The following is a 27,434-nucleotide window of genomic DNA, read 5'->3' on the forward strand; positions in this document are numbered from 1 at the left end:
ACATTTTTTTTTTGCTCGAGGATAGATGGTGCTGAAAACTGAATCAGAATATTCTTTGTTTTTCTTTGTAACACGAAATAATTGTAAATCTTAGACATTATTTCTATGGGGAAATTTGCGCATGCCATGAGGTATTTGAAATGGATTTTCATTTATGATTAATTGTTTCGCCATTGTTTATAATTCATGTTATTGAAGGTAATTTTTTTTTTAAATTTTTTATTATGGAACAGCTACCGGTAGTGAAAATGAATCTTGAACAAAGAACGTTAAGAAAAGAAAATATATTGCCGATTTTTTAACGGTATTTTTTACTTTGATAGTTACAGCAGAATTTATTAGATAAATCCATGAAACAGAAGCATGCGAACTTGACCGAAAGTGATACGCCGTATTTTAGACAATTTGAAAACCTCTTGGAACGAATACTACGCTATGCTATGTAGGCGACTTTGATCAAAGTGACTTCATTTTGGGAAAGTGTAAAATCTCGTGTCAACTATTTGTGATTTCATTGCAATGATATTGGTCTGGATTTCAACTCATTGTATGGTTCATCGACAACTACTAGTAACGCACTGCCACAAGAATTACAAAAGCAATGAAAAACGTCATGGCATTGATCAAACGCAGCATGACTCCATTTGTCTGAAAACATCCGACTCTTTACAAATAACACTTCAGCTTTGTGCAGACACAATTGGACAAAAATGAATGTTTACATGCTTCCAATAGTACCTGCTTTCTATGAAAATACAATTATAATTTCTTTGAAAAAAAAGTGGCGCATGCTTGCGGACGATATTTCATACTTCATCTGCCAGATTTACCGTTTGCCCTTGTTAGGAGTCCATTCACGCTCAAAGTTGGCGATGTTACGAAGGCATGACAGAAAACCTTTATTGAACTCAATTAATAGTGATGCAGTGAAAAAGGATTTCTCTTCAATGTCAGTTTCAGTCGTATCGTGTTGTGTCTGTGTGGCGACATTTTCTTTCATAGCCAATAACAGGTTTGTGCAAAACAAAATGTTCCAGTATGTTACTTTTCAAGTTGAAATACAGAAGTAGCCATTCGTTGTGATCGTACTAAAACTGCTAAGAGATTTCCTGACCTTGTGAAACAAGAACTAGCTCAACCTGTGCATGGACGTTGTCTTTTATACTCTGGCTTGGGCCCCAGTGTTGCAGCAGTGTGTGGTTGACTATCTGTCTTTCTCTCAAGCTTTTCTAATAGTCACATACTTATAAAACATGAATCTGGGGAAAGCTCAATTGAAATGGTAGTCATCAAAAATTTTAATTAAATTTAATTATAAGCAGAAATACATTTTAGACCAATTATAATTTCATATTCGTTTATGGTGCCAAGTCCATGGGTGCCCATACTTTTCTCTCTCTCTCTGTCGTCACTTCCCACTTTGGCATTCAAGTCTCCCATGACGATCAAAACATCTCTTGTAGGTAGGAGAAATGTTTGCAGACTTCTGCACATTTAATGAATTAGTGATAGGAGGCAGCATTTTCCCCCACAAAAAATGCCACAAAGTGACATGGGTTTCACCAGACAATAAAACAGAGAATCAAATCGACCACATTACCATACGGCGGAACTGGAGAAGCACATTACTAGATGTACGAAACAGAAGAGGAGCAGATATTGGCTCAGACCAGTGGCGTAGCTACCAATGTGCGGGTGGTGCGGGCCGCACAGGGCACCAAGTGGAGAGGGGCACCAAAAGTGACCAAAACTCCCCCCAGTGTGTATTAATTTCCTATTTCCCAGAGCTTTTCAGTAAAAATGACTAATTGTATGGACACGAGCAAACATAAACTACTGTATTTTAAACATGAACTAACGATTTATAAACTAGTCATGTCGCTATTTTGTTTCATCTCCTTGACTATTTCTTCAATACAATGTAAGCTATAGAACAGTTTGAATCTAATTTACTACATTTATTTCGAACACACGGCATATGTTGTTACTACACTGATCAATGCTCTGTAATATAAAGAAGAAGATAGGCCAACCTTTTTTTACTTCATTGTTTAGTCCATTGGTTTAATCTAGATATTGAGTTTACAAATATATTTCTAAACTCTAGCTCTAAACAATTGTCTTAGTATATTCATTTCTTTATGATTCTTTATAGTTTAATTTTGGAAATAATTCTATTGTAATGTCAATATTTTTAAATAAGCTAACCTTTGTTTTCTACGAGTTTTTTTTTTAACTAACTAGTTAATTGTAATACTGTAACGTAAAAAAAAATGATGAACAATGCTCAAGGCTGACTAGTCAGGCTGGCGCCTCAAAACCATTTTAAGCTCAGTCGGAGAAATCGGCATCTCTGGTTCTGTCCGGTGTGGGTAGACTATAAAGTCTAAAGAAGCATCGAGACAATTTCAAGTCACATCATTGCCAGAGTCCACCGACTATAGGCGAGCTGTTATTGGGTATGAATTAACTGAACTATTAAAAGCAACAAAGCAAGATGAGACGGTTATCATTGAATCCAGAAAAACATCCTGAATGATGAAAAAGAAGAAAATACTTCAATACCGCAGGTTCTATAGACTAAAGGACAGCACACAAGCATGTTTTTAGCACACTCCTCAAAAATTCATACTGAAGAAGCTGAACCATCAGACAGTGTAAACAATACAGAAAGCAGGATAATAAACTCTAGACTGAACGACATTGGGGTTTGGCCTGATGTCATCACAGATAATATTCGCATACACCTTGTCACTCAAGGATCTGAAACAGTTCAGCGTGTGGATAGTCAATTCAGAGAGGCGTATAGACATCAAGAATCAGCAAAAGGAAAGTCTAGAAAACTTGAGTAAGTTCTTAGAAAGTGGATGTGTTATTCGCAAAAAAAAAAAAAAAAAAAGAATCCTTATTTTGCTTCCCCTGCATACTTTTCTCAACAAGATCAAGTACCAAATCTTCATTTAAATCCAAAGATGGATTCAATGAGTGGTGGAGGGTATCTCCGAAAATAGAAAAACATGAGACCAGCAGGGCTCACATTCAGTCATCGCTTGCTTGGAGGGAACTTGAAGTTCGCCTGAGAGTAGGGAACAATATTGACAACAAGGCCCAAGATTTGATTATACAAGAGACGAAAACCTGGAGAGTTAGTAAAATTACTATCAAAGTACGATCCACTCTTGAGGGAGCATGTGCTTCGAACTAAGCTTTGTTCCAGACCGAATACATACATGTCCCCACAAATACAAAATGAATTTATTACAATATTGGGGGATCACGCTAAAAAATAAATCATACTGCAAGTAAAACAAGCCAAATATTTCTCTATTATTTTTGACAGTACACCTGACATCTGAAAAATTGATCAAACTTCCCAAATTTTACTGTACGCTGTCATGGATAATGACGGGGTGCAAGTTTGTGAGTCTTTTGTTGACTTCATCGACACAAAGGACAAGCATGCTGCTGGAATCGCTGAGATGATTCTAGAGAAACTGCGTTCGGATGGCTTAGACATAATGGACTGCAGGGGTCAAGGCTATGATAATGCTGCGGTCATGAAAGGTCAAAATTACGGTGTCCAAAAACGTATTCTAGAAGTCACTATTCATTGCCTGCTCAAACCATTCTTTTAATTTAGCAGAAATTCGAGCTGCTGAAGCTGAAGTCAGTCAATTCGGTAACATTTTTTGGTACACTGGACCGAATACACGCCTTTTTCTCAACTTCAATACACCGCTGGGATATCCTCATCAAAATAACCGGAACTAGCCTTAAACGTTTAGTTGAGACCCGCTGGAGCGCCAGAGGAGAAGCCGTCAAGATGGTTAGGGATACATTTTCTAAAATTATTGAAACTCTGGAGACATTAACTAGCAGAGATGAAAATTCATCGACTACATCTGAAGCAGGTGGATTATTGGTTGCTATTCAGTCTTATAGTTTTCTCACCTATCTTGGATTTTGGGCTCCTGTATTAACTAAAATTAATGATGCGCAAGTCTACCTTCAAAAACAAGGATTGTCTATTCAAGACTGCTCACTCAAACTAAAAACATTAGAGACATTTTTAAGTAGTAATCGAGAGGACATCTGTTGTGATTGTTGTGAACTCCTAGCCTATGACTTTGACATGGATACATTACATTTTGCAATACTTCAAGAACACCAGGGATGCATTAGAAATAAGAATATTTAATAAAGAAAATAGGAATAAATTATAACTGTAGATAACGCCAACAAAAGCTGAATTCCTAAATATACATTAACTATCAAACTGCCTTATAATGGCCCCTACTATGCTATCACCAAACTCCGGTCCGACTGTCAACAAAAACAAAACTTCAAGCGCTGTCCCAATCAATGAACCAATCAAATAATAGTAAAATTAATAAATAAACATAGAATTCTTTCAGTCTTACAACCAAGGTTCTTTGACGTACCGTTTACAATATTATACACAAAACATAATCACCACAACATCGCTGAAGCCAGCATTACCTTTGCCGAAAGCGTGTGTTCAGATCTGAGAATCAGTACAGAACCTCAAGAACGTATTGGCCATAAGAAAAAGATGCCTGGTGAGAAAAGTGACGACTCTGTACTTACACACAAAGAAGAGCTACGAAGGGAAATTTATTCTACCGTGGACAGGATTGTTCAAGAAATAATCACCCGATTCGAGCAACTTCATGATGTAGCAGATAGATATGAAGTTTTGTCCCCTTACCAGCTATTAAATCCTCAGGTCGAAATCAATCTCGATAGTACTCCTAGCGACATTGATAAAAACGAATTTCTGCTGGAGCGAAAGAGGCTTCAACGGTTTGTCACAGTTTCATCAGAAGCCTCCGCACTTCCAAAACAAGGACCTGTTGAGCTCTTGAAATTTATAAAAAAAGATCAGCTAGATGATTCAGTCCCGAATATCGTCATCATGATTCGCATATTTTTGACTATTGCGGTAAACGTCGCTACATGCGAGAGAAGTTTTTCCAAACTTAAACTGATGAAGAATTACTTGCGATCAACGATGACTCACTAATTTGTCAATTTTGTCCATTAAATAAGAGCTGGTGGAAAAAATTGATAAAATTATTGATACTTTTGCCAGCAAGAAAGCGCGTAAAATTCATTTGTAGTATGTTTATGTAAAAGCGATTTTTTTGAATTAAAAATATTTGATTAATGAATATATATTATTTTAAACAAAAAAGTAAGGTTTTGCAATGTTATTGATTAGTTGTTTTTTTTTTTTTTTGGGGGGCATCAAGATGAGTACCGCACCAGGCACCATATACTCTAGCTACGCCACTGGCTCAGACCACCACCTAGTTGTTGCCAAACTAAAAATGAAGCTGGCTAGCAATAAAACAGAAAGAAACAAAAGGAAAAGATTTGACCTAGACAAGCTCCACAACACACAGATTAAAAAGGAATTCCAACTATCCCTTCAAAATAGATTTGCTGTGCTACAACTAGATGAGGCCAAACAAAACATCGATAAATCTTGGCAAAATTTCAAAGAAATTATTACTGAAACAAGCAATGAAGTACTAAGCCTTAACCCTAAGAAGAAAAAACAGTGGATTAGTGACGAGACATGGAAATTAATCGAAGAAAGGAAATGCGCTAAACAGGCAGTTAACCTAGCAAAAACAAGAAACCACAAGCAACAATCAAAACAAGATTACCAAGCAGTTTCACAGAAAGTCACCAAAATGCTTAGACAAGACAAACGATCATTTTACAATAATCTGGCAGAACAGGCAGAAGAAGCAGCAGGTAAAGGAGATATAAAACAACTATACAAAATCACCAAACTTCTCAGTACCAAAAAGGCTAATTGCAATGTTCCAGTCCGAGACAAATACGGAAAACTACTTTCTTCAATAAATGAACAACTTGAAAGATGGAAAGAATATTTTCAAGAAGTGCTCAATAGACCTAAACCACGAAATTCACCAGATCTAAATGCAGGACCAACACTAGACATAAACATGGAAGAAATAACAAAAGAAGAAATAAGGAATGCACTCAAACAAATGAAGACAGGTAAAGCAGCTGAAATTGACAACATACCACCCGAAGTCCTAAAAAAAAGGAGGAAGTGAAATAGTTGACCAAATGCACAAACTATTCAACAAAATTTGGTTAACAGAAACACCTCCGGGTGAGTGGAAAAAGGGCTTGCTAATAAAAATACCAAAGAGTGGAGATCTATCACAATGTGAGAAATGGCGAGGCATCACTTTGCTGTCAGTACCAATCAAGATTTTTAGCAGAATCCTACTAAACAGAATAAAGGGAGCATGTGATGAACACCTAAGGGAAGAACAGGCCGGATTCAGAAAAGGGAGATCTTGTGCTAACCAAATAGCTACACTCAGGATAATTGTAGAACAATGTGTCGAATGGCAATCTCCTCTCTATGCAACTTTTGTTGACTTTGAAAAAGCTTTTGATAGTGTCGACAGAGAATCTATCTGGACTGTAATGAGACATTATGGGATCCCCAATAAAATAATAACCATAATCAAGGACCTTTATGATGGTTTCACCTGCCAAGTAACCCACTGTGGCAAGCTGTAAGAGGAATTTCCAGTCACAACAGGAGTCAAACAGGGATGTCTTCTTTCACCACTCCTGTTCCTTCTAGTACTGGATTGGGTCACAAAAGAAGCCTACTCTAACGCAGGGAAAGGAATCCAAATGGACTCTCACGCAAAAGCTGGAAGATCTGGAATTTGCTGATGACATAGCCCTATTATCACACAGACTACAAGATATGCAAGAAAAGGTCACAGCTTTAAGCGAAGTAGGAAAAAGAGTAGGCCTCAAAATAAACCACCAAAAAACTAAAGTACTTAAAGTAAACAATACACAAAGTGGAGACATAGTATTGGATTCTCAGACAATAGACCAAGTAAAACATTTTATATACCTTGGGAGTGTAGTCAGTATATCAGGTGGAACAGATGAAGACATTAAACGCCGTATAAATCTAGCACGTCAGACATTTAAACAGCTAAAACCAACCTGGAAATCTCCTTACATCTCAAACAAGACTAAACTAAGAATCTTTAACTCTAATGTAAAGGCTGTCCTACTGTATGGTTCTGAAACATGGAGAACAAATGAAGCCACAACAAAAAAAATACAGACCTTCATCAACAGATGCCTGAGAAATATCCTAAAAATACACTGGTATGACAAAGTAGAAAACACCAAACTGTGGGAGATGAGTGGACAGAAAAATATAGAAGTTCAGATCTTAGAGAGGAAGTGGAGATGGATTGGTCACACCCTTAGAAAAGATACCAGCAACAGAGCTAGGCAGGCCATAGAGTGGAACCCCCAGGGAACAAGACGCAGAGGAAGACCAAAAAGAACATGGCGACGCAGTGTACTTGAAGAAGCAGAGAAGACCGGGAAGAGCTGGGACACCATCAAAAAGCTAGCAAGAGACCGTGGAGAGTGGCGTGTTTTTGTCGAGGCCCTATGTTGCATGAGGAACTCAAAGGAGTGATGATGATGATAATTTCATATTATTTCGTAATTGACATAAAGCCCTTGCAATAATAATAATAATAATAATAATAATAATAATAATCTTTATTATCCGTAAGGAAATTTGTCTTACAATTTGTGCATTACACCAAACAAAAAACATTATAACTATTAGAAACCAAAGTGTACATTCACACCAGACTCACTCATAATTTACATGTGACAAAGTTTATACCATATTGTTCTTATTTAATAATTTGATTGCCAGGGGAACAAAAGAGTGTTTGTGTCTGTTTGTCTTTGCTATCGGTGTCTTGTATCTCTTTTGTGATGGTAAAATCACAAAGTCCTGACACAAAGGGTGATTCTTTATTTCGAGGATCTTGTTAGCTTTTTTATAGATGTTTGTCTCAAACAACTGCCCAAATGGGGTTTGTTTTTTGCCAATGATTTTGCCAGCAGCATTTAGGATTCTATTAAGTTTATTTTTATTTTTAATGCTCAGATTGCCATACCAGGCTGTGATATTGAAACTTAAAATATTGCAGATGTGAGCGTGATAAAACATAGCCAAGGCCTTTTCGCTAACATTAAACGAGGACAGTTTTCTTAGTAGTCGTAATCTTTGCTGCCCTTTTTTGCTGATATAATCAGTATTTGCAGTAAAATTTAGTTTATTGTCTAGGATAGTACCAAGGTATTTAAAGGTTTGCACAATTTCAATAGTCTCTCCAGCTACAGAAACAATATCATTTCCCTTCTTGTCCCTACGAAAATCGATTATCATTTCTTTGTTTTTTTTTACATTTAATAATAAAAAATTATCTTTACAGTATTCCTCAATGTGTTCTAGTTCTTTGAAATACTCATTTACGTCTGAGCTCTCTGAGAGCAGGGCAAGAAGAGCCGCATCATCAGCGAATTTTGTGAAGGAACAACAATAACTATCGGATTGAAAATCATTGGTGTACAAAATGAACCACAATGGCGATGTTACAGCCCCCTGGGGCGCCCCTGTGTTAACTATGCGTTCATTAGATATAACATTGTTTACCCTAACCCTCTGAGCTCTCTGGGTCAAAAATTCATTAGCCCATAGTATTATGTATGGACTAATCTGCAACGCTTTCATCTTTTCAATGAGTAAATGAAGTTGTATAGTGTTAAAAGCTGATGAGAAATCCATAAAGAGCAATCCTACATAAGTATTCGGTAAGTCCAGATGTTTGTAGACACAGTTTAAAATATTTAGGATGGCATCGTCTACACCTTTACCCTTTTGGTAAGCAAATTGTAAAGGGTCTAACTTATTACAAAGATCATTCAGAAGAAACATTTTAACCAATTTTTCTAAACATTTAGACACAATGGAAGTAAGTGAAACAGGTCTATAGTCATTCATTTCCTTTGGTTTGGAAACCTTTGGCACAGGTACAATTATAGATGACTTCCACACAGGTGCTTATATCCTCAATTCCTCATTATGATTACGATTTTTATATCATTATCAAAAGAGCTGTTACTTTAGAATATTTACGGTTGGGGGTCGCCGCATGGTGGGGAATAGTAAAAAGGGGTCGCCGAGCTAAAAAGGTTGAGAACCGCTGGGTTAGAGGCTTTTAGGCTAAATGAATGGAAGATGTCCACATTGAATGCTGACTACTGTATACTACTTTCTAATACCTTCTATTTTTTTTAACGATTTCGGACAGAAACAACTTATATTATTAAAAACTATGTATGGTCTGTCAGGGGTTCACGTTTAGAGCTCAAAAACTAAAAGCGCCTTCACCATTTGTTTTGAGCGTGCTCCAATGGTGCAAAAGTTAAACTTGTATTGTTTTTTAAGGGAATTCTCTTGTTTTTTTTTAAATTAAGCATGTACATTGTTTTCCATACAACCACTCTGGTGAAAAAAAACAAAACAACATCGTTTATAGACTTTCTAACACAAGTAATAATGATGCCATAAGAAATCAAACAAACTGGTAGTAGTAGTATTTTGTAACATCGTTGTTGTTTTATTTCTCAATATAATACTATGATATACATAGAGAGAAGAAAAAACAACAAAGGGCATTACTTTTATAAATAAAAATATTTTATGTGTTTTTGTTTGTATTTGCTACTCTCACTTAGGTATACGTTTACTTTAAAAAACAAACAAACCTATACACTTTGCTTTCCCATACCTAAACAAAATGTTTAAAACAAGATTTAGGCAGTGATTCTGGTTATTTAGTACAAGATCATATAATTCGATTTTGAGAACTACTAATAATGAATCTAGTGCCGGGTGAAAGACACATGATCTGTAGACCGTCTTTCTCCAATCCTCTCTACCTCCAGCAGATGCTCTTTCAATGGTAGGCCCGTCCATTCTTGATCTTGTCTTCCATCCTTTCTCTGTTTGCCTCCACTGTTCTGTTCCATGCAGGAAGATATTTGCGAGCCCTATGGACCTCTTGATATGGCCATACAATTTAAATTTGTATTTTCTGACTATGGTCAACAAGTCATTGTGGGGCCCAATGGTCATTGTGACTGTTTCGAATTTTCAAATCATTTTTAGAACGATCTTGTAGATCAGTGTTTCCCAAACTGTGTTCCGCGAGGCCTGAATGTGTTCCACGAACTACTGGAACAATGAACTAATAGGCCACCACGTGAATTAATTTCTCTAGAAAAAACAAGCAAAGTGTTCCACTAAATGCTCAGACTGTGCGAAGTGTTCCATTAAGGACAAAGTTAGGGAGATAATGTAGATGAGACCTAGAAACCTTCTATAGCATCTGGATTCCATGAGGACCTGCACGAATATATGTGGATCATCTGGCAAGCTCTTGATGATTTTGATCTTATGGCAGTGCAAGAGCGCAGCACTTTTTATTTCAGTTGGGGTTGTGCTCTTACAATTTGGGAACTAGTTTTGCTGTAGTAATGCCCCCCTCCCCCAAGGAATTTGGTAATAGTAGCTTGATAAGTTTATCACAGGTGTTGTTTGGTTCTCGTAGATTAAATTTATTAATGAAGCCCAGTGACTGGATGGAAAACAGATCAGTGTGTAAAATAGTGTGTGTGTATGTGTTGGTGGGATTTGAGCCTATCTTATCTTATATAATAGAGACGTTACTTCAATAAAGAATATGATTACGTCCTATGCATCATGCATGTTAACCAATGACTTAAATTCTGCTAAGTCACTGGTTTTCCTGGTTGGCTCAGGCAACCCATTCCATGCTCTAATATCACTATAGGGAAGAAGGAGTATTTGTACACATTTGTCCTAGCATATGGAACGAGGAATGTGCCTTTATCCTAGTGTCTTTCTGAGTAGTTTATAAGATTTTGTATTTGAAGATTATAGCTCAGTGTTTCATGTATAGGCCTGTTAGGCCAAATTGCTACTTTAGGCCTACAAATTTAATCTCTCCGGCTAAACCCAAGAGCAAGAAGTATTAACTTAGCATTACTGATGGTTGTTGTGTGATGTGTAACAAAGTAGACAGACGAGAATAGCGAGTTATGACTCTAGGAACGGAAACCAACGATCTTCCCTCGGCTTTACGCATTAATGCGTACATTTGTTCGTACCTTGAATAAATCGGATTTTCTAACTTTTGGTACCCGCACAAATAAGTGCTTAATTCTTTCACTGTTAAGGTCTACTTTGAAACATTTAGACCAAGACTATGTAGAATAGTATTAACTCACTCTAAATTTAATTGTAATCTACATTAAATTATAATAAAGAGATAAAAACCCAGCAGTCTTTACGGATAAATTGCTAGAGATCTTTGAAAGATAGCTATTAACTAGACATACTTGATGACTACATTTAATCTAATATTGACTTAAATGTTAGTCTTAGAATAGTTAGACTGGATTTTATCTAGATTAGATTATATTGATAGTCTAGATCCATTCATTAGTATTATAGTCAAGTGACAAGTTTTATATTTCTAATAAAAGTTCCCGGGAGCTAGACTCTAAACATACAATAATTTATAATGTGTACTTTTCGCCAAAGGATGTAATGTATTGGAAATATATTGGCAAACTTATTTCGGTAAGAAACAATTATATCTTGGAATTAGTAAAGGATTGCAATAGGAGACCTATATAATAAATATGGTCATGTCACAAACCAAATGAACTGGTCTTCTAGGGAAGTCTCAGTAAACTGAGCTTCTGGGAGTGTCCAAATGAGTTTTTTCTTTGGATTTTTTTTTAGTGCAAACAAAAAAAGTATTTTGTATAAATAGCTTAATTACTTTTTAGACTGATCATGATGGCTATAAATAGTATTTGAATGAAATAAAATCTGAAATTGTACGATAGGCCTACCTTCCCCCACACTGGTCCACAAAAGAGATTGGACTAGATCGCTCTTAGCATGCTATAAAAGAAGGGTCGGACTGGATTAACATTTGGGCAAATGGCCAGTGGGGCCCCGTCAAATGGGCCCCCTTTGAATGTCAGTAAGTCCGTAAATGATTTAATTTATTTCCTCTTCGCAGGCACGACATGGCTTAAATTGTGCCGATGTGTCTAAAATCAAATCAAATCAAAATCTTATTTCCTCTTCGTGTTGATAGCTATTGATAAAGACGTCTTACAAGACATTGATTTGATTAGACATTTAAAAAAGTAAAGTTTCCCTTTCAGACCTTGCGATCTATGGGGCAGATGATGTAGTCAGATGGTCTGTTTCTGTGGCCCACGGTTAACGAAGTTGTCATGTGGCCAGTACATCGACCAACCACCTTTGCTGCTCCCCAAACTAATGTCAGGTACCCATTAGAGCTGGGTGGACTCAAAAGCACGCTAAAGAAGTTAAAAATCCTAGTTTTTATCAGGATTCGAACCCGTGACCCTTCGGTTTAGAAGCCAAGCGCTTTACCACTCCTAATAAGACATTTGCTTTTCTATTATTTTGTGAATTAATTTATACTTTTTTTTTTAGTTGACCAGAATTTTCCGAAAGCAGAGAATATGTTTGAAAATCGAAAGAAAAAGTGAGTCACTGAAAGTTAAATACCATCTTAATCACTCACTCCATCAATGCGTCTGTCCGTTCTTCAATCAATCAATCAATCAATCAATCAATCTATCTATCTATCTATCTATCTATCTATCTATCTATCTATCTATCTATCTATCTATCTATCTATCTATCTATCTATCATTCTATCCATCTGTTTACCTATCTATCTATCTATCTATCTATCTAATTAATCTATCTAATTAATCTATCTATCTATCTATCTATCTATCTATCTATCTATCTATCTATCTATCTATCTATCTATCTATCTATCTATCTATATCTATCTATCTATCTATCTATCTATCTATCTATCTATCTATCTATCTATCTATCTATCTATCTATCTATCTATCTATCTATCTATCTATCTATCTATCTATCTATCCATCACCTGTTTGTTTATCTATCTGCCTCTGTCTCTCTCTCTCTCTATCTATCTATCTATCTATCTATCTATCTATCTATCTATCTATCTATCTATCTATCTATCTATCTATCTATCTATCTATCTGTCTATTTGCCCATATATCTCTATCCATCCATCATCTGTTTGTCTCTCTCTATATATATCTATCTATCTATCTATCTTTCTATCTATCTTTCTGTCCATCTATCGTAATATTGATCTTGGAATCTATCTCTAGATAAACAGAACTAAATATTGTTCTGTGATTTCTTTTCCCTAGAGACTTGCATCGCAATATTAATCCTTGTTCTTTTTTTGGGATGGTTATGTCTGAACCATTCATATATCGCGGTAGAGATTCGTCCAGCAAGTGTATGTGACCAACCCAGAGAAATGGTGAAAGATTGGATATTTCAAACCGATCATCTCAAAGGCTTTAAGAAAAAGTGGGTGGGTTTTCCAGACTTGGTAGACATCGACTGCCACAAGGCTTTTAGCCGTAACGCCATAAATGAAAAGTTCCCACAGGAAGTCAGACGGACATTCCCAGAAGACTACTTGATTCTTAGCCGCAAATGCCAAGAGTTCAGAGAAAATATGGGATTCTATCGATACCCGGCAGCCTCACAAGAAGAAAAGGAATTCCCACTGGCATTCGTACTGCTGATTCACAAGGACTTGGATCAGGTAGCCTAATTCTATGTCAATGTTTCGTTGTGTTTAAACATTACGTATGTAAACACTTTAGTTAATCAATCTATTAGAATTTACTATAAATACTCAAAAATTCCACTGATCTGTCACGAGATCTCTTAAACTATCGTACGTATCAGCATCAAATTTCGTACAGAGGTTCCTTTTACCTCCTAGATGCTCCTAGATGCTCACTAAGAACGTTTTTGACAGATACGCAAGCTGACCGCCGCAATTCGCGGAAAACTGCAAGCTCTATCCTCTATCAAACCATGGGCGTAGCCAGTATTTTTTTAAAAATGAATATATATATCATGGGCGTAGCCAGGATTTTTGGGGTTGGGGGGAATTTTTCTCCCCCACCCGGCGCATTGGGCGGCAAGGTGCTTCCACAAAAATCTGTTATTGGCAATGTCTGAAGCCTCTTCCCACCTGCTCTGAGGACCTCCATGAAAGTGTGGCGCCAAGTTGTACTAGGGTGTCCCTGTTTGCGCTTTCCTCGTAATAGCCTCCATGTCATCGCAAATCTTATTTTGCGTAATTCATTTTGTCGGAGAACATGTTCCGCAAACCTCTTGCGACGCTCTGTCACACCCGGCGCATTGGGCGGCAAGGTGCTTCCACAAAAATCTGTTATTGGCAATGTCTGAAGCCTCTTCCCACCTGCTCTGAGGACCTCCATGAAAGTGTGGCGCCAAGTTGTACTAGGGTGTCCCTGTTTGCGCTTTCCTCGTAATAGCCTCCATGTCATCGCAAATCTTATTTTGCGTAATTCATTTTGTCGGAGAACATGTTCCGCAAACCTCTTGCGACGCTCTGTCACAACCCTACTAGGGGGTTGACTCCCAGTTCAGCGTAGGATTTCCTTCATTGAGACCCGATCTCTATAACTGACTCCTAAAATTCGTCTTAGCCAACTTTGTTGGGCCACATTTAGCTTTTTCAATTTCGGCAGATGACTATTCACTGCATTTTATTAATGGAGTGAATGCCACTGGTAGAAATTTGTAACCTCTCTTGGCTACGCTCTTGGAATTAGGGGACTGTAGTTTGCTTTAGATTTTATATCGAAAAGGTACGTTTTATCGCCAGAATCATCTGTTGGGGGGGGGGGGTTAAACCTAAAAGTCTCTGGATTCAAAACCCCCTTAGCTACGCACAGAATTAGGTGACTGTAGTTTGCTTTAGATGAACATTGAAGAGAAAGGTTTTCAACCTCAAAACTCTCTATAGGGGGGATTTTAAACTCAAAAGCATCTGGAGGGGTTTTAAACTTTTAAAAAGCCCTCTGGAGGAAAGGGTTTTAAAGTCAAAACTTCTTTAGCTACGATCATAGAATTTTGAGTGTGTAATTTGATTTTTGTTTTATATTGAAAAGGTATTTTTTTTAGCTTCAAACCCCGCTGGATGGGGGGTTTAATCTCAAAACGCCCTTTGGCTACGCCCATGGAATTTTTAGTTTGTAATTTGCTTTTGTTTTATATTGAAGAGGTGGTTTTTAGCTGCATACCTCTTGGCTATACTCACAGAATCTGGTGACTGATGAATGAATAGTCTTATATTGAAGAGTGGGGGTTATCGTTAATTTCGGAGGGGGGGGGGTTTAAATCAAATTCTTCCTTAGCTATGGTCTTGGAATTTGGGGATTGTCGTTTGCATTATTTTTTTTGTCTTGTTTTATAGAAGAGGGGAATTTAACTGCAAACCCCCCTCGTAGGGGGTTTCAAACTCAAAACCCCTTTGGCTGCGCTGGGACAAGTAATGGTTTAGTAATAAAATCTCACCTAAAATAAACAAAATCAAAGCAAAAAATCATTCACTAAATTCCGTCAGTAATTCAGTCACTAATTCATTTCGGGGGGGGGGGGGGGTTCCGGGCTACGCCCATGTATCAAATCTATGTATTTTATTTTCGGTATTTCCCCCAAAGGCTGCAGTCGAATTAGAAAGCACTAACAAAAACAATAGCACGAATTCCGTATTTTTAAAGCAATATTTTCCTTTTCCACTCAGTCTACTTATTTTTTAATAGGCCTTACGTCATTTCCACTTCCTTCTAGACCAGCGGTTCTCAACCTTTTTAGCTCCGCGACCCCTAATACAATTTTTCATTAGAAGGCGACCCCCAACCATATTTTTTTGTCATAGGTCTAGGTAAATGTGGAAGTGCGATGGCTGATCGGTACAGGGCTTGGCTTTTGAACCGGGCGTCCCGGGTTCGAATCCTGGTGAAGACTGGGTTTTTCAATTTCGGGATCTTTGGGCGCCTTTGAGTCCACCCAGCTCTAATAAGTACCTGACATTAGTTGGGGAAAAGTAAAGGCGGTTGGTCGTTGTGCTGGCCACATAAACACACTCGTAAAACCGTAGGCCTCAGAAACAGATGAACTTTACATCATCTGCCCTATAGACCACAAGGTTGCAAAGGGGAACTTTACTTTTACTAGGTAAATGTGATTTAGCTATTGTTATAAAATGGTTGTCAACATGTATAGAACTAATATTCATGATGTTAACTTCATGGTTAGAAACGTATCCTATTTATTGAGTGTAAAATAAATTTGTGCTTTAATTTTTTTTAAAGCAGATTTTATTATTTTTATTTTTAGCGGCCCCCGTAAGGGGAAAAAGCCGCTATTAGGTTTGTGCAAAATGTCCGTCTGTCCGTCTGTCCGTCTGTCACACTCAGATCTCGAAAACTAGAAGAGATACGAAAAATATTATTTCATCATTAAATGCGGCTTGAAAAGTTTAGGTGCAATGGCTACTTTTGGTTTTCTAAAAGCAAACCGTTTAATTTATAAAATTAATTATGCAAGCGATTTTTTCATAAAAATACACCAATTCTAAAACAATTACGTAAATGTAAGGGAGGCAATGTTACAATATGCTAACAAAGATGTACAATATTTATGTATTTTCAGTATCACTAAGTCAAATATATTTAAAAAATGTACACGAAATGTTTACAACAAAAATAAATAATAGTTAAAGATGTTTTTTCTGGTCAACTAGCTGCTAAAATTAAAAGAAAACATTTCTGTTTGTTTATAAAGGCAAGAGACCGTGGAGAGTGGCGTGTTTATGTCGAGGCCCTATGTTCCATGAGGAACTCAAAGGAATGATGATGATAAAGGCTAATAATGCATTTTGTATGTAAATATCACGCACATTTTTTTTAATGGACTTTTTATGCAGCGATTTTCGTGCAGTAGCGTAACGTCGCTACATGATCAGGTGCTAAACCAATTCCTTAAACTTTTTTAAAAAATCAGATTTTATTTATTTTTGTTTAGTGCCCACATCCAAATAAAAGAAGATTATTTTTGTGCGTTTTGTCTGTTGGTCGGTCTGTCCGTCACGATTAGATAAAAAAAACTAGAACTCTAAAAGCTATTGAAAATCTGTTTACACTTTAATGTTCCTCCCGTAACATCTCAATATCAATTATCATTATCAATAATATGTTGTTCCGTTTTTTATGTAAATAGCATATTAATGCTAAATCAAAATCTCTATACTGACTTATATTTCATTAAGTGTAAAAATGTTCCGGATATTGTTTTATAAAGCATGAATTATGCCTAATAATTGTTTGAAATCGCATAATTTACTAATATTACACTTATATTATTTGACAATGCGTCACTATAATTTGGTTATCAATATCAAATTGTTCCGTATTTTCATCTTTAAACAAATTTTAAAAATATCGACAATAGGTTGTTCAGGGCTTTAAAAAAAAGTAATTTACTAGAATTGATTACTGAAAATTACTTTTTAGACATTTATTTTTCTTGCTAAAACATAACATAGAAGTTTTGTAATCGATAAAGAAAGTTCCGGATTTTGTTTCTTACAAATCGTCGCCAGAAATTTCCGAATTTATTTAAAAATCTACTAACGCCAAATAATTGTTTGAACTCTTCTAATTAATTAACAAATAATCTTCTCATTTACGAAATAATGTTTTTACGGATTTTTATGAAAAATATTTTAACTCACTACTCTCTTGCAGTACATTTAACTTTCTACCTAAAACATTATAAAATCTAATTATCGTTAATATTATGTTCCGATTTTTAGGGAAAACAGAATCCAAACACCAAAGTAAGGTATGAAAATCTCTCCACATGGCTGTAGTACATCTAATTTTTATACGAGACCATCCAAAAAATTTAATTAACGGTATTACATTTAACTGAAATTCTCTTTTTCTTTTACTATTTATACAAACATCCGGAACAATCTATTATAAACTTTTCAATTGTGTTCATACCTAAAAATTATTGGGATGTTTTGAAACGTAAAATAAAGGTTAATCAATTTTTAATAACTTTTAGTTGTTGTTTTTTTTATATCAAGATGATGGACAGACCGACTGACAGACAAAACGCAAAAACAATGCGGCTTTGATCCTTTTTAAATAAATTCTATTAGAACTCAGTGCACCAATGTCTATGAACCCTCGTTAAATATCTCGTGTAAATAAAGACATTTTTTTTTATGGTACCGGTACTAGCCTATTGTGAGGTAATGGAATTTTTTTTCTTTGACGTCATATGAATGGACTCTTTAAATGTAATGTTAAAAGAACGCACTCGGTGCACCAATGTCTATGAACACTCGATAAATGGCTCGTAATAATAAAGGCGATTTTTAGTCTAGCTAGGCCGTGTGACGTAGTGTTTTTTTTTTCTTTTGACGTCATATGGAATGAATTCTTTAAAAGAAATGCTAAAAGAACGCACTCGGTGCACCAATGTCTATGAACACTTGATAAATGGCTCGTAATGATGAAGGCGATTTTTATTCTAGCTAGGCCGTGTGACGTAGTGTTTTTTTTTTCCTTTGACGTCATATGGAATGAATTCTTTAAATGAAATGCTTAAAGAACGCACTCGGTGCACCAAAGTCAATGAACACTCGGATAAATGGCTCGTATCGATGAAGGCGATTTTTAGTCTAGCTAGGCCGTGTGACGTAGTGTTTTTTTTTCCCTCTGTCGTTATATGGAATTAATTCTTCAAATGAAATGAAAAAAGAACTCGGTATAGTAATGTTTATTAAGCCTCGTTATGTGACTCGCGTTTAAAAAAGGAATGATATCTTGATTTAGATCTAATCTAGATTTTTTAAACTAGATCTAGATTTTTATTACAGTATATCTAGATCTGGATTTATATTCTAATTAAAATTATTCTAGATTCTAGATCTAGAATTTCTAGATCTAGTTTAGACTAAAATAGACTAGATTAAGATTTAGAATTTCAATTTCTAAACTTAAAGTGTAAAAAAAAAGTGTAGATTTTCATTTCCAAACGTTTTGATCAATATTGTAATGTTTTAATATACTAAAACTAATCTACTATTTTTTATTTAATTTAAATTTACGGCAAATGAATCTTTGAAACATTATTACTTTTGACCATCGGATGGCTGCCTGGTCGTGCGGTTTGCGCGCTGGACTGTCGTTCAGATTTATGGATGGCCCAGGGTTCAAACCCTGCCCGCTCCCATCCCCCGTCGTCCTGCGGGAGGTTTGGACTAGGAAGTAATTATCTTCAACTCTGAAGGAACATCCGAAACGTGTAAAACATTTTAAATCAAAATTAAATCACCTCTTGAATATTATTTGCGAATATGCAGATCCGACAGGGATCCGACTTCGACGGGGGCCGCCTCTGAGTTTGTGTAACACAAACTCTCTTTGTAATCTTGTTTTACTTTTCATTGCGTGTTTATAATACGTTGCAAAATTATTTTACAATTTAAAAAGTATTACTAATAATGGAAAAATTTGCGACTGTATTTTCAACCAAAGTTAGTGCGAAGGCTGAGCTTGTTTTTATTTCACTAGATTAGGAATTCAAATCAAGTTTATTTCTGTATTAAAACTTGATAACTGACAGGCAGAAAAAAAACAACATGTTTTACAAAGATACGAAAAAAAATCTCTTATAGACTGCAAACACTTGATCCAGAATCGTGCAACTAACATTGAAGATAAATATTGATATACATTTCTATTGGCGTTGCTAACATATTTCGCTGAATCATACAAAGAGTTACAATGGATTCTAATGGCCAAACATTGACATCCACACCGACGTCCAAGCATACTTAGAGCACCATCTGTGCAGACAACACAAATATTTTTCCAAGAGGTCTTTTACTTTTTCAAATTAACTTTCTTTGTCAGTTACATCACGCGCTGTAGAGGTCGTTTATAGAGGTTTGCATAGAAACTAATCTTTAAAATCGCCATTATGTATATATCGTAAGTATACCAGAACTAGTAATTGTGAACAATCTACAACACCAGTGGACTCATCAAGCTGGGTGCTAAATATTATAAAAGAAGCAGATATCATTTCCTTAATATCAGGAGGCATGTCAACTTATCTCCTGTGAATAGACTCATTAGGTATGGAAATTGCACTAAATGTATTACTAAATCTGGCTCCAATGATAACGAGCAATGTCTTTGTCCGCTGACAATAACTCCTTGGTAATGGTGTGAGGTTTCAGAACTATGGCGATTCTGAGAGCCACCAAAATAAGAAGCTTCATAAGCTAATATGTTTTAATTATGGAACTTTCCATCTGAGTCAAGTCTGAATTTCATCAGGATTCAAAACTAAACAACTGAATTTCGTTATCGGCAAAGCTCGGACGTTTGTTCGGCCTCAATACTTACGTCAGAGAGAACTTCATTACAAATGTTGCATCGAGGTCTCTGAATTCATGCTTAAACTATTAAAGTAAAACTATACCTTAAAAAAATTGTCATTCTCTTTTCTTTTATTAAAGCTTTCTTTTGTTCGAAGTCGATCCCTGTTCATGAGTTGTTCCATAATGAATTTATTTCCATTGACTATAGCCTAATACAATAGCGTATTATTGACGTGATTAGATCTTCACCAAAGAAATGTTTGATCCCGCAATGGTGACGCATTGATGGACAGTAAATTAATTTTTTCAAAATTTTATTGTGCAGCAACGGAGATATGGTCTGCTGCATCTAGTTTTGAATAACCATTATATAAAGAACAAAATAACAACAACGAAGAAGAACCAATTAAAACAAAAAAACATGTCTACTTTCCAACAAGGCGGATACATTCACTAAAAGTGCCCTGTGTATCCCCTGGCAGTATGCCATTGTTTATATTCGTCCCCCACACTTTTTATTTTAATTGAAGATTAAAATTAACGATCGTTTCATAATTTGTTTGGTAATAATGTAATTTGAGTAATGTCCTTTACCATTACCCCCACTTATGTAAATCTATATCTACTATGGTACAAATATACTTGTTACAAGACATTAGAAACAAAACAAAAAAATTCCGATAAAAAATTCCCCCCCCCCCCACTCTCAATTTTCCGATGGTCTTAGGCGACCCCCGGCAAATGGTCATTCGACCCCCAAAGGGGTCGCGACCCACAGGTTGAGAACTCCTGTTCTAGACGCTGTCAAAATAAAAAACAAAACCAATCCTATTAGCATTAATGAGATAGATTTGGAGTCTTTTCTTTTCGAGAGAGAGAGAGAGAGAGAGAGAAAGCGAGAGCAAGTAAAGGTATTTTTATGACAGTGTTACAAAGTACCATTACTTGCTCTCTCTCTCTTTCTCTCTCGGTGCGCACAATATTCCTGAACATTAATTTATTAATGTCAACTTTCATATGCATAGTTGGAAGAAATTGTGGAAAAAAAAACAACATTTTGATCAGTTTAACCTCTGTTTAACCTCTGTTTAACCTCTGCGGTTTCGATCTTGAAAATGGCCTAGTTGTCCTTTTTATTCTTTTGTCCTGAAGTTTCTCAAAGTTTAGTGATTTTACTTATGGTGTTACACTAATCAAATGGGATTATTCGTTTGTTATAAATCTCACTGCTGTATTTTACGGTTGTTCTAGTTTCTATATGTTTTATTGAGTTAAGGGGTCATAAACAGATAACTCATATTTTAATATTGGCCTAAGGTTAAATAGCTTTTTAGTTTCATGTCCCTGTTTGATTTTCAAAAAAAAAATATTTTAATTATTACAAGATGTACACAAATTATTATAAGATATGTACAAATAGAATCAATATGGTTGAATTTATTTTTTTTTTTTGTAATGCTGTAGGTACATTTTTGGATCACTCCGCAAGTTTCATATAAATATAGTCTTGTCTAGCTAAATATTCTCGAAAACCTCGAGTCTTAGGGCTATAGATATATGTCATTTCTTCTTCTGAATGTGCTATTGGAGGCAAACTCAACTATACGTTACTGATTTTCTGACCAGTGTTTCATTATTTCCCAGGTTCTGTTCCTTCTCCGCGCCATCTACCGGCCACACAATGTCTATTGTCTGAGCGTTGATACTAAGTCTAGCGTTCAGTTTCTGGACGCTGTCCGTTCTGTGTCCAGGTGTTTGGCCAATGTTTTCGTGGCCAGCAAGCTAGAGAACATCGTGTACGCTGGATTCTCTAGATTACAAGCGGACCTTAACTGCTTCAAAGATTTACTTGACCATCCAGTGAAGTGGAAGTATGCTATCAACATGCCTGGACAGCAATTTCCTCTGAGGTGAATCAAAATGGCGACTGAATTCAGTGAATGTAGACCACAATGCATTATCTTGTTGTTTTCTATATTTATTTTTTTTAATTTTACAATTTTTTAAAATTACAAAACCAAATGAACATCCAAATAAATGAAAAGAAAACATTAAAGTAAGACAATGACTGGGATACGGGAGCACTGTAAAGCATTGTGAATGTTGAGCCTCATTACAGAGCGTTAACTAAGTGCAAACTTTGGGTTCTCTCGTGCTGACATGGCTATATGTCTCTCAATCATGAACAGCTTAGAGAACACTTACCAAGAAGCTGAATTACTTTCCCCTGGCCTAATTGAATGGCAGTAAGCTGAAGAATGCTAGATCAAGTGGTTACCTAAATATAAAGCCCCCCCCCCTTCCTCACCATACATCTGTAATGCTCAATGGAGTTACCTACCATTGGGCCACTGCGAGAGCAGTATTACATTTTGAATGAGAAACTCTGTAGCTATTGGAAATATTTCTGGAGATATATACCCGTGCTGAGCAGCAGCAGCAACTCACACTTTGAGAATTTCGGGATAGAAAAAATGTTCATGTGTAGTTCCCCCTTTTGAAAAAGGCCTTTAAAATGTTGTAATGGTCGCTTTGTAGAGGAGCTGATTAAATGTAATGGAGTTGGTGTCATAATTCTATAACCAAGTAACCTGAAATACATTTCTATGAAATGTAATAATAGGCTACCTAATCACCAAATCCATTGACGCTAGTTGTAAACGCACTTTTATGCTTTGAGGCTTACATAGTGGGTAAAGGATGAATATTATTTCATTGTTTGTGTTGAAAAAAAGAAATAAGCAGTAGGCCTACTAGTCACCACGACATGCACTTCATTGTCTTTCTTTGACTAGGACTAACTTGGAAGTGGTGAATATCCTGAAACACTATAACGGCTCCAATGACATTGAGTACGACATACGGACGGTCAAGGAAGATATAGAATGGCGGACATCTTGGATCCACAGTTACCTTAAAATTAACAAGACAGGTAAAGCCGCTGGGTTCTCAAACTTTGGGAGAATTTAGTTTCACGGTTGACTATTTTCTACACGTGTTAGAACTAATGCTACATCATGTTACAACACGTGTTGGAACTAATGCTACATCATGTTACAACACGTGTTGGAACTAATGCTACATCATGTTACAACACGTGTTGGAACTAATGCTACATCATGTTACAACACGTGTTAGAACTAATGCTACATCATGTTACAACACGTGTTAGAACTAATGCTACATCATGTTGTTACATCAATGAAAGTAGAGACATTCTTTTTTGTTGCCACAGCTTCTTGTCCTTAACATTTCTAGGATAGGGTCAGAGAATCGTTTTATTGGTTTGTAATGGCAATATGAGTTGATTAGTCAAATGATAAGCAGGCCATGGGCCACATGTGGCCATTTGTGTGGATCAAACGGTTAATTTAACAAGCAAAATATTTTTTTAAATACTTTTAAAAACAAAGTTCATATTAAGAAAAGAACTGTACATTTACAGCCATATATCTTAATGCTGTAAGATTTATTTCCATGTTCTATATAAAAAAAAAACTTAATTAATACTAATAAATTAACTAATTCGTTAATTTTTTAAAATTGATTCGTGTTTTGTCAGGGACAATCAATAATTGTATAAAGTTTCAACTTGATCAGAGAATGGGAAGTGGGAGAAATAATGTGTACAAAATGTGTACAAGACAGACAGACAAAGTGAGTTGATAAAAGCTTTGGAAAAAACAAAACAAGCATTGCATTAGGAAGTGCTAGAAAGTAAAGGAAACAATACTGTAGCCCATCAGTCAAAGGGTAGTCAATGGGTTTATACAAAACAACAACCTAATGAAATAAAATGAAATAATGCACACGTAAAACAAACAAAGTCACTTCCAAACCAACTTTATCAATCTTTATTTTGTTGGAGTTCGGTTTCAAACAGTCTCCATCATTTTGTTTTGTTTTCATAAATATATACCCCATTGTTATCCTGTTAGTTTTGTAAGTGTAGCAATGTATTGACCGGTCTTTACAAGAGGCACTGCTATGCGGTATTTTCTTATGGAAATTAACTGATAAACCATGCCTGTAAGGAACTTAAATCATCTCGTTCTCGTAATATTCTCTATACTTGGTCATCTTTCTTTGGATTCTTTGGTGTAGGCCTACTAATAGTGTTTCACTTGTATTAAATAGTATCTCACTCGCATGCACAGGAATCAATTGAGTTGAATCACTCAAGTTCTACATTGGCTTCCTCGTATTTGTTCACTCGTATTTGTTCACTCGTATTTGTTCACTCGTATTTGTTCACTCGTATTTGTTCACTCGTATTTGTTCACTCATATTCTACATTGGCTTCCTCGTATTTGTTCACTCGTATTTGTTCATTCGTATTTGTTCACTCGTATTTGTTCACTCGTATTTGTTCATTCGTATTTGTTCACTCGTATTTGTTCATTCGTATTTGTTCACTCGTATTTGTTCACTCGTATTTGTTCATTCGTATTTGTTCATTCGTATTTGTTCACTCGTATTTGTTCACTCGTATTTGTTCACTCGTATTTGTTCATTCGTATTTGTTCACTCGTATTTGTTCACTCGTATTTGTTCACTCATATTCTACATTGGCTCACTTGTATTGTACATTGGCTCACTTGTATTGTACATTGGCTCACTCGTATTGTACATTGGCTCACTTGTATTGTACATTGGCTCACTTGTATTGTACATTGGCTCACTTGTATTGTACATTGGCTCACTTGTATTGTACATTGGCTCACTATTTTCAATTGGCTCAGCCAGGAATTCATTCAGGATCAGACCGTGTGCAAAGTTCATTATCTGCGTCTCTCCGCTACATTCGCTCGTCTTTCCTCTCATTGAAAAAATGTGCCTGCATCTTACTTCTCGCTGCGGCCTTTCAGCGCATGGGAACAAGCAGATGAGGAGTCTTCTTACATCAAAAGTAAAATAAACATTCTCCATTATATTCTTCTCAACAGATCGATTTGAACTGGTCAAAACCAATATCCCACACTCACCAGTTCCCCATGGTCTTAAAGTGGTTAAAGGCAGCGCTTACGGATCATTCTCAAGAAAATTCATTGCTTTTGTTCTGAGTAGCCCAATAGCCTTGGATGTACTGGAATGGTCACAGAAGATCTACAGTCCCGACGAAATCTTCTGGTCAACTTTAAACTATGCTAATAATCTAAGTGTTCCAGGCAGAAGTAGCGCTAATTCTTCGCGTAAGTACAATCTAAAGATAAGTAGGTTGAATGCACAAAGAAAAGCAGTAAGCGTCATATCTGGTCACGTCTGCTTAAAACATTCTATGGCGTGACTATCATTGAGTGCAGGAATAGCCTTGTTGATTAGTGGATACGACTTGAATCTTAGGTGCTGTAGTACTCCCGTCATTCTTATATGAATCAGAGTCCTGCCACATCAAAAAGTTTAACTCCTTCCACCTAAGGAGTATCCATAAGGTGCGTTGGTCCGACCACATACCAGACACTGAAATCTTAAAACTGTCCAACATGAACAGTATCAATGCGACAGTAAAAAGGTCACAACTTCGATGGGCGGGGCATGTAGTCCGCATGCCAGACAATCGCCTTCCTAAACGACTTCTGTACAGGGAGTTGTGTGCAGGAAAGCGCTCCAAGGGAGGCCAATACAAGCGCTATAAAGATACTCTCAAGAGCTCCTTCAAGGAATGCGATATTGCCATTCACGGCTGGGAAGCACTAGCTCTCGATCATTCCTCATGGCGTGAAGCTGTCAACCTCGGAGTCTCGAGATTTGAAGCAAGAAGAGTGGCTAGGGTGAAAGAGCGCCGAACCAACAAAAAGCTGAAGGAACAAGCAGGCCTATCTGCATCTGTCCAAACATACCCATGCTACGTATGTGGCCGGCATTTTCAAGCGAGAATTAGACTTTACAGTCATCTTCGAGTCCATAGGATATGAGAAAGGTAAACTACAATAGCTTTTGTTGATGGTCCTTAGAGAGGGCCGGATACGTGTGATGGGTGCTTTGCACTGCGTTTATTTTTTAAGCCTCATCGTGTAGACTTATGTTCAGCTGCACACTGGGCTGGCTATTCCAGCTGGAGCTTAAGTCAGTTGCCTTTATTTTTTCTCTGCTGCTTTTCTGCTGCCAGCGCTGCTTTATTGTCCTTTGCGACAGCTTTCGGCGTCACGATGGTTTATCATGTTCAGCATTTAATTAATTAATAAAGACTTAATATAATAACTGAAAAACTATCATGGAATTCCCATACTGATGAAATTATTTAAAAAAGCAAAATAAAGTATTAGGGTTTATTAAAAGAAATTTCTACAAGTTAAATAAGAACTTAAAAATGAAATGTTAATTAACTTTTGTTAGACAAATAAAAGATTACACAAATGTCGTAGAGGACCCCTTAACCATATGCTGGGACACATTTGTACAAATACACATTTTTTCCCAAGTGCTATTAAAGCATGGAATGGTTTGCTAAGTCATAGCCTAGATTGACCTAGGGACCTCTTTAGGACGTAATCATCTTCTTATTTGAAGCAACGTCTGTATCCTATAAGATAAGAAGAAATTTAAACAGTTTGAATTGTAAGGTCACATTGTGGAACTCTTGTTTATTATAATTATAGAAATTCAATCCTGTAAATACAATATACCTTTAAAAGTAAAGACTAACTTATCTATCATCTATAATTATAAGCCTGATTTAAAGTTTAAAAAGCTTGTCTCTCTTCCAGGACAATCACTGCTCAAGCTATATCGAACTTCCTACGCCACTTGGGAGTGGTCAGGTCCATGCTCCACGAAATATATTCGAAACACCTGCATCTACGCCACAGAAGACCTTCACCGCCTAAAGAACAGACAAGAGTTTTTCCTGAACAAATTCGACATAGAGCATCACCCCACGGCTTTACACTGCCTGGACCAACTCATTTATAATATAACATTCTTGACGGCTGTGCCTCGAGCCACCAGTGGACAAACGTATTCAACAGGCCCCAACACTTTGTCTTCTATAAAACATGTTTAGTCAAGAATTAGGACGTGGAAATAACGAACTTATTCAATTATTTTGAGAAAAAATTATTATTTTGGAGTCCGAAAATAAAATACTATTTACAAGACACA

General features: G+C 36.3%; 1 protein-coding gene across 1 annotated transcript; it reads left to right on the top strand.

Moving 5' to 3' along the window:
* Positions 1-11,152: 11,152 nt before the first annotated feature.
* On the top strand, positions 11,153-27,434 carry LOC106058614 (N-acetyllactosaminide beta-1,6-N-acetylglucosaminyl-transferase-like). The gene is made up of 7 exons (XM_013216070.2): positions 11,153-11,578; positions 12,476-12,527; positions 13,246-13,652; positions 21,978-22,243; positions 23,129-23,265; positions 25,280-25,525; positions 27,041-27,434. Exons 1-7 carry the CDS (start codon positions 11,546-11,548, stop codon positions 27,334-27,336), a joined length of 1,437 nt encoding a protein of 478 aa, XP_013071524.1. The 5' UTR covers positions 11,153-11,545; the 3' UTR covers positions 27,337-27,434.

This window comes from Biomphalaria glabrata, chromosome 2 (genome assembly GCF_947242115.1).
Source record: "Biomphalaria glabrata chromosome 2, xgBioGlab47.1, whole genome shotgun sequence".
Classification (NCBI taxonomy): Eukaryota; Metazoa; Mollusca; class Gastropoda; family Planorbidae; genus Biomphalaria; species Biomphalaria glabrata.